The sequence below is a fragment of the Arvicanthis niloticus genome, chromosome 1 (assembly GCF_011762505.2).
Source record: "Arvicanthis niloticus isolate mArvNil1 chromosome 1, mArvNil1.pat.X, whole genome shotgun sequence".
Lineage (NCBI taxonomy): Eukaryota > Metazoa > Chordata > Mammalia > Rodentia > Muridae > Arvicanthis > Arvicanthis niloticus.
Window position 1 is genome coordinate 7841406 of NC_047658.1, and position 16820 is coordinate 7858225.

General features: G+C 51.2%; 1 protein-coding gene across 6 annotated transcripts in view; it reads right to left on the bottom strand.

Moving 5' to 3' along the window:
• Sipa1l3 (signal induced proliferation associated 1 like 3) overlaps positions 1–16820 on the bottom strand; it is a 202876-nt gene that overhangs the window by 23682 nt on the left and 162374 nt on the right. For all 6 annotated transcript variants that reach the window (XM_076931181.1, XM_034498346.2, XM_034498338.2 and 3 more), the window contains 3 exons: positions 13282–13409; positions 9444–9562; positions 7104–7531 (listed from right to left, as the gene is read on the bottom strand). In XM_076931181.1, the coding sequence (XP_076787296.1) occupies positions 7104–7531; positions 9444–9562; positions 13282–13409 (675 nt within the window). The remainder of the gene's footprint in view (positions 1–7103; positions 7532–9443; positions 9563–13281; positions 13410–16820) is intronic.

Below are 16820 nucleotides of genomic sequence, written 5' to 3' on the forward strand. Positions count from 1 at the left end.
CATCCCCCCTCCCCCAAAAACCCCCAAATACCAGTGTAAACCACATAAAGAATGAATGTTTTGTCACACGCAGTTTCAGATGCCCATGCTAGATACATGTGACATGCGTTCGGGTAACTGGACCTGTCACCCTGTCATGTCAGAAGACGCTCAAGGAGCAGTGCTTCAGGGTTACTAGTTCTGCAGGTGGCGGTGATGGGAGTGTAAGGATGCAGGAAAGTGAAATTAAGCCCCACACAGAGGGTTCCAGATAAAAAGGATGAGGCCACCTATACCTCAGCTGCAGAGGTGGTGATCTCAGACCTTTCCTTCAGCGTGATGTGTAGATGCGTGGCCTGTGGATGGAGACTCGGACTTCGCTTCCAGATGAGCAAGGCTGCCTGTGCCTTGTGTGCACTGGCTTCCCATTAGTGAGTCTGTGTTCTCCTGAGAAATGACCCACTGATGGCTATCCCCGAGCTGCAAGTGCATGGGCGTGGTCTGTCCAGGGGCTATGGCCACGCTCCAGCTAAGACAGGACAGGGGCCTGGGGATGTGCATTCTCCACTCGTGCCCTGTTTTAGCCACAGGCTGGGTGGACATGGCCCTTTGGCTTTGTGAGGCTGTGCAATGTTCCTGCTCCATCCAGGCTCTGAAGGGGCTGGTAGGTCCTGGATGGAGGATGGTACACAGCAGAAAGCTGTGGCCCTGTCTTTGAAGGAAGAACAGTATTGGCCTGGGTGACATGACAAGGATGACTGCAAAGATCCTTGACACAGGCCTGCTTTAAACATTTCCCACACAGCACCTCAGACAGCACCCAACACTTCCTGCTGCAGGAGTTACCACTGCTATATTTCAGGTGGGGGCGCTGGACTGGGAGAGCCTAGATGGCTTCCTTATAGTGATGCATAGGTTCAAGGAAAGATACCAGCCTCAAGCTTCCTTCTGTAGTCCAAGGTCATCCGCAGGATAAAGACGTAATAGACAGATACAAAGCACAGCAGCAGTGGTGTTTCTGAACTCAGTGTGTGTGGGCCCCCATGCTAAATGCTAAATCCATGGCCTTGGTATGTCCACAGCTATTACGTTATCACCAAAGTTTTAGAGATAGGAACTCATGTATCCTAGGCTGGCCTCCAGCTTGCTGTTTAACTGAGGATGACCCTGACCTCCTAACCTGCTTGCTTCTACCTCCCGAGTGCTAGGATACAAGTATGGCCAGCACTGTGCCCAGCCCAGCCACCCATTACTGTCCCATCTGATGGAAGGGAGGCTGGGCCTCAGAGACCAAGGGCCTGAAGGAGTTCAGTGGCAGGCAGTCAGGCAGTGACGCCATGCCCACATAGCCCAGGGAGACAGGCTGCACGCCACCTGGCTTGCCCCCATTTTGCCCCCACCCTCCTCTGTGTCCACAGTGACCTGAGGGTCTGAAATGATGGACTTCACCTGGATCTTATGTCCATCACTGCTTGCCACCTCCACCAAGTGCCACTTGACAGCATCACCACCACGGTCTCTTCTAGGGTCACCTGCCTGCTGAGTTCTCCCCACAGCCACAGGGACCCTGTGGGGATGTGTAACACTCCAGAACTCCTTGTGGTGTTGGCTCATGCAGACAGGCAGAGACGCCCACAGGTCCCACTCCATCCACCCCTCCTGTGTCCTCAGTTTCTCCACTTGCCTGTCTTTTGAGGAATCACACAATGCGATTCCTCAAATACCCAGGAATGTGTCTACCCCAGGGCCTTTGAACTGCCCCTCTGCCCACAGATCTTGGGCACTCCCTCAACCCCTAGAGTTCTAGGAAAATAGCCTGTGTTTTTTTCTTTTCCCCTCTTGCTGACAGATCTATCGTGTGGTTCCAGTCTCCTGACATAGGCAGGGTGGGCCCCAGCAGACCCCCGATTACCTTTTAGGGCTGTGCCCGAGATGGATCCCCAGACAGATCCGGAGACTGCTAGCACAGCCCGGGAAGCAAAGCCACGTGCTTCCTGCCTGCTGGGAACGCCCAGCTGCGTCAGCTCCACGTGGAACAGAGTCTCAGATCCCCCTAGCTGACTGACAAATTGCTCTGGAAGCCAAAAGACTTTGGCATGTGTACTGCTTAGGGGCCAGGTAGTAATGCGCCTGGGCTTGCTGGGCCATTCAGGTGCCCATGACAGGCTCCAGCACCTGGCAGGGGGCTTGGCCGTTGGGCTTCCATGACAAACGTCTGGGGTGGGGTAATATCTGTGAAATTGCTGAAGTCATGGACCTGCACAAGCAGATACAGGCTACATGCATGGGCTTTGAAGAAAAGAGCTGGGGCCAGGGAAGTAGGTGGGGACTTTCTGGGTGTGGCCAGGCTCATCTTCCTGGCAGCTTTCAAATTCTGCTCTCTCTCCTGTCTTCTCTTAAACAGGCCGTTTCTTTCACAGAAGACTAGAGTGCCCCACCTTCCCTCTAAAATTAAAGAGCGACCTCATTGTCTAGCCCGGGCCGGCCTCCAGCTCACAATCATGCCTCTGAGTACTGCGATTACAGGCCTGCCCCCAGAGTGATATTTTTAAAAATAATATTTTTTTAAAAATATATGTCAGATTAGGGGCTCAGGCACCTTCTATGACTCTCACACCCTCCAGGATCAAATCCTAGCAGCTAATCACAGCAATGAGCCGCTAGCAGGGCTTCTGCCCACTGTGCTCTCTGATCTCCTGTGACGCTTCCCTTGGGGATCTACCTCAGTCTCACACGGCCACCTGACATTCCCAGAGAACTGCAAGACAGGCCAGTGAGGTACTGGCCTTTGCTGTCTGGCTGCCAGGACTCTTGTTTTCTCTGACAAATCAAGACACTGCCTGCCTCTCTATTTCCCTCCTGAGCCTTGACTGCCATCTGTGTCTCACTTGGTTGTTGTCTGTCTGTCCATCTGTTTCCTCTCTGCAGCAGAATGTCAGCCCCACAAGGAGGACTGGCCTGTTCTCTGGAGCCCAGAGGTGTCTAGAACAGACTGCCGAGGAGAGCTGGTCTGGGCCGGTCTGAGATCCCTCTCCAGCCAGAGTGGCTGGTGCTCCTCTCTTACAGCAAACAGCAAGAGCTCAGCCCCTGTACACTTGCTCCAGGCCTGCCCCATCTCTGAGTGAGTTAGCCTCATCCTCCCCGGGACTCCACCTCCCGTCTTACCCCAAACACCGTTCTTCAAATCCCAGATCTAGGGCCAGGGAGCCAGTTCAGCAGATAAAGGCACTTGCCATGCAGGCCTGCCGACCTGGGGTTGATTCCTATAATCCATGTAAAGGTGTAAAGAAAGAACCAACTTCATCAAGCCGCCCTCTGCAATCTTCACGTGTGGTACACCGTGTACACCGGCACACAATCAGAAGCAGCACATATCTGCCCGTCTCCTCCTGCTGAGACTTTTCCTGGCCGTCTTTGGCCCTTAGGATCACACTCACACAAAATACAACACAAGCACCCACACGATGACACTGTAATCTGAAGACATCAGGCCGGCTCCTCTGAGAATGCCTGCTACTGCAGCTCATCCGTGTCTTTGCTACCATCTGCCTGTTGTCTCCCCGGGAACAGCCAACACTGGTCCTGGCACACACATACTTGCTCATGAATAAATGGCAAGTGCTGGGCAGGTGGAGCCAAGGCATGGGACTCTTGTGACAGGCCTGTCCAGGTAAGAGCCTCACTGGTGTCTGGGTGCTGGGTTCAAGTACCACTCTGTCTGTTATTCTCAAGGACCAGACCCACAATAGTAGATGTGGAAGGCTTCAGAGTTGTCTGCTACCAGGGGCAGTGTAGTCAGCAGATGGCAGAGGTGCTTGGGTCTCCTGAGGTGAGGTTTGGGGGAATATGTACGTATCCATGGAAATGTGAGGAGAGTTGGAAGGGAAGAGCAAGTGAGACCGCCAAGAACCTGCTGCACAGGTTGCAACACCACCTTCACTTTTGTGGTGTGTGTACTGTGTGTTGTGTGGGTGTGTATCTATCTATGTGTGGTGTGTGTGTGTGGCATGTATGTGTACTTGTGGTCTGTGTTGTGTATGTATGTGTGATGTCCTTGCCATAATAAATCCCCCTGTCTCAGCCTTCCCTGTGCAGGAATGATGAGTGTGCATCATTACAACTGGCTGAATATGTTTCTTAAAATCATCTCGTTTCTAACACTGTGTGGTGGCAACTAGGGGTACTTCTAGCACCTCAGAGGCAGAGGCAGGAGGATTACCACAAGTTTGAGTCCAGCCTGATTTATAGTTGAGTTATAGGCCAGCCAGGGCTACAGAGTAAGGTTCAGTCTCAAAAACAAATAATCCTCCTCCTCCTCTTCCTCCCTCCCCCATCCCTGCCCCCCCCCCCCAAAAGAGGAAAAAGCAAGAAGCCGGTTGGTTCATCTCATTGTCCATAGGGTCCAGGGCAGTATCTGTAAGATCAGCGGTGGGCTGGAAGCACTGCTGCCTCCTAAGGAAACATATATCCATTTAAGAGACATCTCCCTCCTCTTAGCACCCAGATCACCTCCGGCACCCCATTTTGGGAAATGCTGTTCCACACTAAAACCCGTTGCCTAGGAGAAAACTTCAGGAAGCAGCTTTAATGAGTAGACAAGAATGACTTGCAATTAGCATCAATTGTTTATATGCAAATTAAAGCTAGCAACCACCAGGGCCATTTGTATAGTGGGGCTCCCCCCACCTCCTCCACTTCTGGGTTTGGCAAATATTCTCTCAGATATGGGGTAATCTGTTCCCATCCCCTGCCTCACTCACCATGCACGCCTGGCATCACTACTGACTTTATATCATGGATTTCAAAACCCTACAAAATTGTTCTTTTCAGTGCTAGGGGCTGAACCCAGGACAGCTCAACAGTGTGGCCTCCAGCTATACTTCCAGTCCACGGTTAGCTTGTTACTGTGTTCTGAAACAGGGTCTCACTAAGTTGACCGGGCTGGCTTTGAACTTGTGATCATCCTGCCTTAGTCTTTCAGTCAGCTGAGTTGACAGGCCTGTGCTACCAGGTCCAGATCCCATCAATGTCCCAAGAACAGGGACCACAGCAGGCTGGAAATGGCCTGCTATGCTCTCTTGCCGCCACACCTGGCACTGCTCAGTGGACACAGCTCTACTTTGTTCTGAGTGGTGACTGGATCGGCTGTCAGCTGTGGGGATGGGCTAGTACAGGTCTCTAAGAAACAAATGTTGGATGAATGAATGAATGAATGAATGAATCAGTCAGTGAGGTCAGAAGTTGAGAACTACTTGTCTAGGAAGGTAGCCTAAGATAGCACCCTCACTCTGCCTTTTTCTTTGTCTCCATGGCAACCCTCCTGGGCTCCCAGAGTCAAGAGCTACTCAGATTGGGAAGCTGAGGACTCAGGCACTCCCATCCTGCAGCCGGTTTTTCTTTCTTTCCCAGCTCTCCTATTTCTTCTTGTGGTTCTGGGATTTGAACTCAGGGCTTCACAAATACTAGGCAAACACTGTGCTACTATGCTATATCCCCAGCCCAGTCATGATGGTTTTAGAATCTGTTAGAGACCCTTGGGGGAAATCATGAAATCCTTCTAGCAAGGAGGAAGCAGCATTCCGCAGTTTATGGCGGCAGCAGACCACGGTGCGCAGCTAGTGAGAGTCACTGCTTGGAACCTAGCTATTCCTATGCAGAAGCAGCTCTCTCCCACGTGAGCTTCTCAGAGCGTGGTCCCGAGACTGCACCCATCAACAACTCAGAGCCGGAGAGGCAGCTCAGCGGTTAAGACCACTGCTCTTCCAGAGGACCCAGGCTCAATTCTGAGAACCCACAGAGCTCACAATTATCTGTAACTCTAGTTCCAAGGGATCTGATGTCCTCTTCTGGTGTCCTTAGATGCCAGGCACACGTGTGGTACACAGACATATTTAAAAAAGAGAAACAAAAGAAAAAGGAAAAGAAAAAGAAAGAAGCCAACATGGTGGCACACACCTTTAATCCTAGCATTCTGAAGGCAGAGGCAGGTGGATCACTGTGAGTTCAAAAACTATTTGGGGAGTCCTGAGCCAGTTAGAGCTCCATAGTGAGACCCTGTCTTAAAATAAATAAATGAATACATTTACAAAAATTAAAGAAAAGAAACAAAGGGACGGGGTTATACAGTGAGTTATGGAGTCCACATGCTCACAGACAAAGGTGCCAGGAAGCTTTTTATCCCAGGAAGGCCCCGAGTTTTGCTGGAGGTCCTGGGTTCAGCCACTCAGGCGGGGACTAGCTGGATGGGACCAAGCTGGTCCCTCTCTTTCTTGGGCAGACTGTCTACTGCTGTTCCAGGATCACTAAGCGTGTGCGTTCTGACTCCGGCTGAGGTACATCTCTCCCCCACCTGCCTTCCCACTGGTGCTTCTCAGAGCGCGGTCCTGAGACTACCATGTTCAGCCACAGCTAAAAGCTTTAAAAGAAAATGCATATTCTTGTACCCCACCCAACCTACTGAAGCAGAGCTCAGGGTTGATCGGGGTGGGTTTGGGAACTATGGCTCAAAGCCAGAAGCTGGATGGCTAAAGTGGGCTTTTGGAGACCTCAGTTGCAGCTGGGATAGTCACATGACACCACCAGCTGTGGGTGGCTCTGGGGAAGCATTTGCTTTCTCCACACAGAGGGGTTTATGGCAGAGATGCTCTAACTCCCCTTTGCTCTCTGACTCCATTTTGAGACCAGAAGGCCACCAGCACGGTAAGAGGAGCAGTCCACGAAGGCAGAGAGCAGTTCTCGGGACCCACTGAGTCACGTGGCAGCCTACTCTACTCTCTCCGGACACTGTGTTGGAAGACATTATGTCCCTACTGTTTTGAGCCGCAGATACACTTGTGATAGTAAGATCTGAAACTCCTCACAGAGTTAAAACCAAAGGTCATAGAGAGCAGAGAGGAGAAGATAGAGGGTCAGGGCGAACCAGACAGATGAAGACAGACGGTTAGGGGCTGCTCTTCCTGTCTGGACTTTTGGAGGCTGATGGTTTTACGGCATGTGCTCTCCAACCCAACTCTGAAGTACAGTTATCAGCAAGTGTCTATGGGGAAGGATCTCAACATTAGGGTTGTGGTGGGAGAGGCGGTCAGGGTCTCCTAGAAGACCCGGAGTGGGTTGTGGGTTCTCACCTGGGTTGCCTTGGTGCGTCTCGGCTGCCCCCCACCAGGCCGGGAGGGGTGCTGGAGCCGGAGGAGTACAGCTTCGGCCGGTAGCCCTTGTTCTGGCTGGCCACCACAGGTGCAGGGGAGACTTCCCGCCGTCTGTCCACAGGGTGGGGTCTCCCGGCTGACTCTCGGCCCCCACCACAGAGACCTATACTTCCGGGGGGCTTGTGCGGCTTGGTGGGCCTCGGTGCTTTGGCTAGGGACATACAACTGGGGCTGGAGGTGTAGAGCGTGGTATCGATGCCACTGTCACTCGAACCTCCCTTGGAGAAGGGGTCCTGCTCTGGCTCCAGCGGGTCCAGGGGGTCAAACCATCGGTCGTCACTATGGCTGCTGGAGGCATTGCTGGAGAGGGTATTGCTGCTGGAATGGCTTGAGTACTGAGGCTCACCCTGGAAGGCAAGGCAGGTGTCATCCTGACTCTGGGGATGGGAGCCTCTGCCCACACTAGCACCCGGAGCCAGACATAGCCACATTCTGGCTCCTCCCTTATTGGTACAGTAACTCTACATGATGGGATTTACTTTCTCCCAGCCTCAGTTTATACATTTGTAAAATGGGTATATGATTAGAAGTCCTGACCCATTTGGTGTTTGGACTGACATATCTCAAACTGAATGTTTCTCAAACTGAGGTCTGGGGCCCCCTTCTAACCCCAGCTCCCTCCTTCCTTCTTTTCAGCAGCAGATCTGCAGACCTGCTGCTGCTGCCTGTAGCTTCCAGACACATGCAGAACTGTCATGTTGTCATCTTCCTTTGTTCTCCCTGGATCCTGTCTGCCGCTGCCACCCCCTCCTCTCCATCTCCCTATCCAGATTTGTCCCCAGTATGTGGTTAGAGGACAGTTGTGAGCATCTGTATGGAACCACGTCCTTCTCTGCCTGCTTGAAACTCTCCTGTGGCAATTTCAGGGCACAGATCAGAGTCCTTACCACAGTTCATGGGCCTCAGTGGTCTGACTCATGCTCTGTTGTCTAATGCCGCCTCCCTGTCTCTCTGGATCACTGCTCCAGCCATACGAGTCTACTGTGTTCTCTGGATGTGGCAGGAACAAGCCTCCGGGCCTTCGCACTTGTTGTTCCCTGTCTGTGACGTTTTCTCTCAGCTCTTTTTCTGGCCCTGTCCTGGCTTCACTCAGAGTCACCTTCTGCACTGGCTAGTTTTATGTCAACTTGACACAGGCTGGAGTCATTAGTGAGGAGGAGCCTCAATTCAGACCAGGCTGGAGGCAAGCCTGTAGGACACTTTCCTAATTAGTGATTGAGGGGGAGGGCCCAGCCCCATAGATGGTGCCATCCCGGGCTAGTGGTCCTGAGTTCTCTACGAGAACAAGCTGAGCCACGAGGAGCAAGCCAGTAGGCAGCACCCTCCACGGTCTGTGCATCAGCTCCTGCCTCCAGGTTCCAGCCCTGTTTAAGTCCTGCCTTGACTTCCTTTGCTGTGGAAGTGTAAGCTGAGTTGACCCTTTCCTCTCTGAGTTGCTTTGGTCCTGGTTTTGTTTCAGCACATCCGTAGTGGTGCTGGCTAAGACACCTCCTCCCAAGGCTCTGCTGAGTATTACCTAAGGCCGCTTTCTTAACAGGTTGTTATGCTTCTGCCCACTTAGGACTTACTATCCCCATTGGGATGTCAGTTTCCTGAGGACAGTGGCTCCTCTGTCCTCTGTATGGTCCCAATGCTCAGCATGAGAAACAAGGTGGCCAAGACCAACTAGCCATACAGGACTCCATTTCCCAGCCTTCTTTGCAGGGATGGAGCCATAGCCATGGCAATATATGTGGAAGCAACTCATGCCATCTCTGGCCTGGGCTGAAAAACCTCCCCCTTGAGCCCCTTTCCCTCCTACCCTACCACTGGCTGCAACAATGCAGGTCCTAGCAAGGAACCCAGGAGAGGGTTTGGAGGCCTTGAGGGACAGCAAGTGACAGCAGGGAGCCTGAGTCCCTGACTCACCCTGTGCCACACTGCATTCTTATGGGGAGACTGACCTTCTATAGCTAAAGGTCTCTGAAATGCAGGGGTTGCAGACACAGTACTTGCCTACCAGGACCTCCATGGTGCAGAGAGGAAGAAAAGGACTTGTCAAAGGTTACTCGGCTGAGGGTTGGAGCCAGGATGTTATTTAGCCCCTGTAGAAGGGATCATGGCTATGGCTGAGGATGAGCCCTGCTCCAGAGGCCACACCCGAGGAAAGCTGCCTAGCCATCTACAGCCAGGAAAGCCACCAGCCAGCAACCAGCCATTGCAGGCCTCACTCCCTGGATGAGGCGGGGCGGGGTGGGGCGCGGCGGGGTGGTGACTCACTTTGGAATGTCTATTGGGAGAATCTTTGCCAGCTGCGTCCTGCCTGGAGGGATGCTTGCTGCCAGTGCTTCCAGTCATGGCAGAGAGCCGGGCCTGGGCTGGCACGTGCCACAGAGGCTCTGTAGGAAAAGAGGAGACACACCGGTGGTTAGGGGTGATGCAGGTCAGGGCCTGATAATCTGCTCTAAACTATGGCTGCATGGTTCCACTCTGGCTAACCTGTCTGTTTTTCAGGCTCTATCAACGCACGCCTACACCAGCATGCAGTAGCAGGGGTATTTGATGAGCATGTGTTATGTGTAGAAAGCATTCCTTGAGCTTTATGTGGTTAACTTGGGGAAGCAGATGCCCTTCCACCATCGTCCCCAGTGGAGACTGAACATGTCTACCATGTACTGGCCAGCTGCAGCCGTGTACATGTATAGCCTTTCCTGCTGTTCTAGGGAGACTTGAATCTTACTGATGCACTGAAGGTCTTTAAATGTTACTGAACATATTTATTTCATCTCTGCATGTATGAGTGCCACGGCGGACGTGCAGAGGTCAATGACAGTCTTCGGGAGTTGGCTCTCTCCTTCTACTATATTGATGTGGATGTCACTTTCTTTTCATTTTTGTCCCTAAGATGGGGTTTCTCTGTACAACCTTGGCTGTCCTAGAACTCACTCTGTAGACCAGGCTGGCCTGGAACTCAGAGATCTGTCTGCCTCTGCCTCCTGAGTGCGAGATTAAAGGCGTGCACCACCACCCCCGCCCCCGCCCCCGCCCCCGCCAGATGTGGGTGTCTCTTGTTCTTTCTGCCACTTCACAACAAGCTAGCTGGCCAGAGGTCACAGGTGACTGTCCTGTCTCTGTCTTCCATCTTGCTGTAGGAAGCTGGAATTACAAATGCATAGCACCACATCTGGAATACAACCACATTTGAATTACAAATGTGCACTACCACATCTGGAGTGCAACCACATTTGAATTACAGACGTGCACCACCACATCTGGAGTACAACCACATCTGGGGTACAACCACATTTAAATTACAGATGTGCACATCTGGCCTTTTGCATGGGTTCTAGGGATCTAATGCAGGTTATCAGGTTTGTGTGGCAACTGCTCTTACTCAGAGCCAACTTCCTAGCCTTTTATTTATTTATTTGGTTTTTCGAGACAGGGTTTCTCTGTGTAGCTCTGGCTGTCCTGGAGCTCACTCTGTAGACCAGGCTGGCCTTGAACTCAGAAATCCACCTGCCTCTGCCTCCCGAGTGCTGGGATTAAAGGCGTGCGCCACCACCGCCCGGCGCCTTGTATTTATTTATTAAAAATTTTATTACATCACTTGTTAGCATGTGTGCCCATGTCTGTGGAGATTGAATTAAGGTCTTCAGGCTTGGTGGTAAACGCCATCTTGCTAGTCCCTTACGTTTATTTTTGAGACAATGTCTCACTATAGAGTCCAGGCTGGCCTGGGACTCATTTTGATCTTCCTATCTGTCTTTTCAGTGTTGGAACTCTAGACATGCACCACCATGCCTTGCTGGACAGGACTAGTACTACTGACGTAGATATTGGAACTACCTTGAGTAGAAGGGTACCATCAATGCTCAGAAAGATCAAGTAACTGGCTCGAGGTCACGCAGAGAGAAACTGTCAAGCAGGAAGTGGAGGTCAGAGTCTCTGCTGCCTAGTCCTCCACCATTCTGGGGTTTCTGGCCTGCCAGCAACAAGCAACAGTAACCACAAGGGCCTGGAGAGTGTCCTAAGGAGGGCAGTCCTGGGGCCTGGAGAGTGTCCTAAGGAGGGCAGTCCTGGGGCCTGGCAGACGTGACTCCGACCTCTAACCATCCTTGAAGGGGAGATGCTTAGGCAAAGGGTGTGGATCACCGTAGAGGACCTGTGTCTGACCCAGAACTTACTGCCATGGGAGCATGAGCTTACAACCAGCAGTTGAAGCCCTTGAAGGCAGCCCGGGTACCTCAGGACCTGTGTTCCTGCTAGGGAAGATGGGCCTGGGTCTAGGAGACACTTTGCTAACCTGAGTGCTCTCTGGTACCAAAAAACAAGTGGCTGTATCCACACCCTATGGATGATGGGGTGACCCAACAGGTTCCAGTTCAAATCCCAATTATGTGACCCCACCAGCAGCAACCTCGGGCAAGTGGCAACCCTTCCATGCCTCACCTGTTTCATTCTTGTACCAGGCAGCCATGCTGCTGCTGCTGTGACTCAGCAGAAGGGAACGTGAGGCACCTGGCACGATGCCAGGCATATGGGATTATACAAAACTGGGCCGCTGAGGTCAGACTCTCTGCAGGGAGCTGGCAAGGCCCGGAGTGTGCCAAGGCTTTGGCTCCTTGCTAGCCCAGCCACTCTTCTAGAACTTCCCTTTTCCGGGTCTTCCACATGTCCTAAACTTCTTGATGATTTCTCAGCACAGATCTTCCCGGTGTACATGTGTGTGCACATGTATATATGCCAGAGAAGGTGTTAGTCACCTTAAACTAAGGTCCCAGGGAAGGAAAAATAGGCTGGGACTCTAGGGGACAGAAGGGAGAACATTGGGGCCTGATGTCCCCACCCTGGGGCCTCTGCTAAATGCTTAGTCTCCCCGTTTTGCACTTTGCTGTGTTAAAAGAGCCAGGCAACATATTCCTCTCCTTTTCTGAATGGAGTGTCCTGGAAACAGATCACAGACCCGGGAGCAGCACTGGGCAGAGCAGCCACTGAGGAGGGACAAATAGAGTCATAAGCCCCCGAGGCGGTCGAGGGGTGAGCAGCAAGGACAAGCTAAAGCCCCTGCCTGGGCCGAACCACTGTCTGCTTCAGGACACCCATGCACTATACCCAGCCCTCCCTTCTGCTGATCCTGGGCATATGGCTGGGGACAGCCTTCCCGGCTGCCCGGGAGCCCTCAACGCCTCCCAGAAGCACATCCGCCTCTCTGCCTCACCTTTCTAACACCTGAGTAGCCATCTTACTTTGGAATCTCCCTGACTGATTATCAGAGGTCCTTAGGCTTCAAAGGGGTTACAAGCATGTTACAAGAGACTGTGTTTTAAGTATTCACTCAAGTGGTACAGGTACAGAATTCATAACTCTGTGTGTGTGTGTGTAGGATGTTCAATTCCACCAGTCAGAAAAATGGAAATTAAACTGGATGGTATGGTCATATATGGCTGTAATCCCAGCACTTATGAGGTATGGACAAGAAGGATTAGAAATACTAGGCCATCCTCAGCTACATAGTGTGAGGCCAGCCTGGGCTACATAACCTACATCTTTCTAAATAAATGAATGAATAGGTAAGTTCAATAGAATTGAATTAAAAGAAAGATACAAAAGAAACGACACTGTGATAGCACTCTATGTTCACCCCAGGGGCCCGAATAGAAAGGCTGTTAAGGACACACCACCATAGAGTGCTTTTATGTCACTGGTGGATGTGGAAATGGCTCAGCACTTTGGGGTATAGTTTGGTGCAGTTTCTTATAAAGTCAAATACACAATCTAAATGTTCTACACCTAGGAACACATGCTCATAGAGAGACAGAGGAAGATGTTTCTAAGCAGCCTCAAAATGGTCCCCTCAGCATCCCTCAAGCACCAGAGTGGGGTGTACTCAGACAATGGAATATTAAATACAGAAATCCCATACTACATTCAGCCATGTGGCTGCCTGGCACTAGCATGACATCATGTCACAGAATCCAGAAGCACTTGAGCAAAGTAGACATGGCATGATTTTATAGTCTATACAGTGCAAATGCAGCTGAGAAGGGAGGTCACCTGTGACTTCTCAGAAGTCCTTGGGAAGATGCAGGCAGCGTTGGAGCCCAGAATGGCTTACCTGGTTTTGGGCGCTCCATGGTGCTTTCCTGGCTGGTCAGGCCACCTGACGAGGAGTCACCGCTGGACATGCCGTCGTGGATAAAGTGAGGGTCAAATGACAGTAGGGGATGCGGGGCAGCTGCGTACCTGCAGGACAGAGAAGGGACAAAGGTGAAGTCCTGGAGGGACGGCACCAGAGGAGCCCATGACCTGCTTTCCAGTGGCTTTTTAACATCCAGGAGGCTCTGCTGTTGATGGGAGCAACGAGCTGCTGGCAACGCTATCTGCTATTAACTGAAGCTCGGCAAAGAGGCTCACCCGCCCGGGATGTCTGCCAGGGAGGTGGTGGCGACACGGAGTGCAGGGCAGAGCAGGCTTCTCACGGCGGGAGGGTGCACAGCCACGTGGGCGACTGCCCTGCCTGTTTAGGGTTCTGCTTCTTGGCTGTAGAAGAGGGTTACCTAGCCTTCTTGGGTGCTTCGGTCCCAGCCGCACTGCAGGCCCCCTTCTCTCTGAGGGAGCTAGGCAAATAGGCAGCATTTGGTGGGTACAGCAGACCCAGGCTGGGAGTATGGGTTTCATACCTTACTGTTATTTTTTGCCTAGTCAGGTATAATTAGTTCCTAGGCCAGAGCCTCAGTTTCCCTAGCTGTTAGGAGGTGATACACAGGGAGTTGAGATGTCTGGTCCGCAGGCTAGAACGGTGGTCCTCTGCAGTTGGAGGAAGATGCCACGGCAGGCAAGGCCCATGGGTTTGTGGCTTGAGAACAAGGCAGAGTTGAGCTCAAACCCCAGCCTTCAGTTGGGCAAGAACTTTGATTGGATTATAGTTGTTTTTATTTTGTTGTTGTTTTGAGGTTAACACTTCATTCTTTTAAAATATTTATCACATTTATGTATGTGTGTACACACATGCCTGTACCACCTATGTAGAGGTCAGAGACACCTGCAGGAATCTGTTCTCTCCTTCTAACATGGGTTCTAGGGACTGAATTCAGGTTGCCACGCGTTGGCAGCAGGTGCCTTACCCACCTAGAGATCTCGCTGCCTCTGCCTTTTTGCTTCTGTATTGTTTTGAGACAGCATCTCATGTAGCCCACACTGGCTGGGCACTGGTTATGTGGCAAAAGACTACCTTGAACACCCGCTCCTCCTGCCTCCTACCTTTCCTGATGCTAAGATTACCAGTAAGTACCATAATACATACTGGGCTGAGTTGTAGTCTTTGTTTGAAAATCACGGTCAAGGTTGAGGAGTGGAGAGACAGCAGAGATGCCACCAGACAGCACCGCTTACCACAGGCAAGGGCCAGAGTTCAAGGGAGGTGGTGGTGGAGGGTATCATTGTGGGGGCTCCTACAGGTATCTCTTGTTTGGGCTTGAATCTGGAGTGACACCCCCAACCCCCGCCAGAGTCCATGTTTTAGAAGCTTGATCCTCAGCTGGTGTTTCTATTCTGGAGAATTAGAGGAGCTTAGGGATGAGGTCTGCCCTGAAGAAACAGGTTGCTCTGGGCTCACACTATCCTCGGTCTCCTAGCCTGCTATGGTAGAGCACTTATCTCCCTCCACACACTCCTACAGGCACACAAGGCCAAACAGCTATGGCTCAACTGCCCTTGAAACCATAAGTTATTCTAACTTGTTTTTGCCAGACACTTGGGTTATGGTGACACAAAAGCAAGTGCCCCTCTGTCAGAACATGGTCCAAGAATGGAGTCGTGTGAGAGGAATCCTGAGTGCTTGTGAGAAAACCCCAAGAAACCAAGACAAGAGTCTTATGACCTCAGTGTCTTCAAAACCACGGAACTGTTCTTGGATTGTGCTCTCATGACTTCCTAGCTGTAACAGATAGGGTGAGTTTACTTCAGGTTGTTCATTACAACTGGCTATTGTTATTTGTTTATATGCCTCTATGGAAAAGAATGGTTTTGCCATATGGCATCTCTTATCCTTGGGACTGTACACTTTACCATCTAAGAACCCTCACAATCTGATGTCTGGTGTTCTGAATAAAGCTATTTTTTTTTTTAATTTTTACTTTTTTTTTTTTTTTTGCTTTAAATATTTTTAGTTATTTTTACTGTGCATACAGGAACCTGTGGAGGCCAGAAGAGGGCATCAAATCCCATGGAACTGGAGTTACAGACAGTTGTGACCTACCATGTGGTTGCTGGGAATTGAACCCAGATCCAATGTTCTTAACCACTGAGCCATCTCTCCAGCTCCCTAAAGTGGACTACTGCAAGAGACTTAGTGCATCTCACTCATTGGCTACATTCTCCTAGGTCCCACTGCCTCTAGAGTGATGAACACCCCACGCCTCCCTGTGTCCATCAACTCTGGTCAAGGCCATAATATGGCCTTTCCTGTCTATCTGGGGTTGGGTCAGGGATAGGTATAATTATGGCTAAATGCTGGTTTTTAAGATTATAAAATATTTGTGGCTTTCCACTCCCACCATATCGTGGGCTAGATTTCCTGACCCCTGTGATTGGCTTGTGTGTGGGGGTGGGGGTGGGGGGGGGCAGGGTTTCATATAGCCCAGGTTAGCCCTGAAATCACTACATAGCTGTCTTATCACAGTTATGGAGAAGCACTTACACAGATGACCTCTGGGGCTGGCATGGCCTGGTGTTAGACAGAACACCATGAAGACAACTCCTGCCTTCTTGCCTTCAGTCTGAAGGTGAGGCCATGGCTGAGAGCACTGCAGATGTGATGAGGCCAATGCTGGAGCACTTGAGGAGTGCTCCCTGAGCCTGCCCTTTCTGAGTATATAGAACATATAGCCTCTGCTACATAGAATATATTTCTGTGGCTTTTGAGTCTGGTTTTCATGTTTCTGGTCAAGTGACCCAATGACACAGGTCTTGGATGCTGTGGTGATTTGAATATGCTTGGCCCATAGCAAGTGGCCTTGTTGCAGGAGGTGTGTCACTGTAGGGGTGGGCTTTGAGACCCTTTTTGTAACCATGTGCAAGCCAGACCTTTCCTGTTTCCTTTGGGTGAAGATATTTTCAGCTTCTCCAGTGCCACGCCCGCCTGCACACTGCCATGCTTCTTACCTTGATAATAATGGACTGAACCTCAGAACCTGTGAGCCAGCTCCAATTAAATGCTGTCCTTTATAAGAGTTGCCTTGGTCATGGTGTCTGTTCACAGCAATGGAAACCCTAACTATGACAGACACTGAGGGAGTGTTGAGCCTCTGTGACCAATGATGATGCTCCTGGCCTCTCTGGCCTTCATCTCAGGAGAGGACAGCAGGGAGGAGAGAAGGGTTAAGACCCCTGTCACTCTAGAGCACTGCCAGCTTGAAGACACATTAGGGCTGGGCCTATCAAGCTCCTGGCTGACACTGGATTTTCTAAAAAGTCAATTCCATGCCCCTGTCAAAAAAAGACGATCTTCCTTCGGCCCTCCTTGGCCTTTAAGTGCTCCCAAAGGAAGATCGAGACACAGCACTATAGGATCTAACGGTAAGGGTCTATTTGTGGTTTTGTTTGTTTGTTTGTTTCTGAGACAGGGTTTCTCTGTGTAGCCCTGGCTGTCCTGGA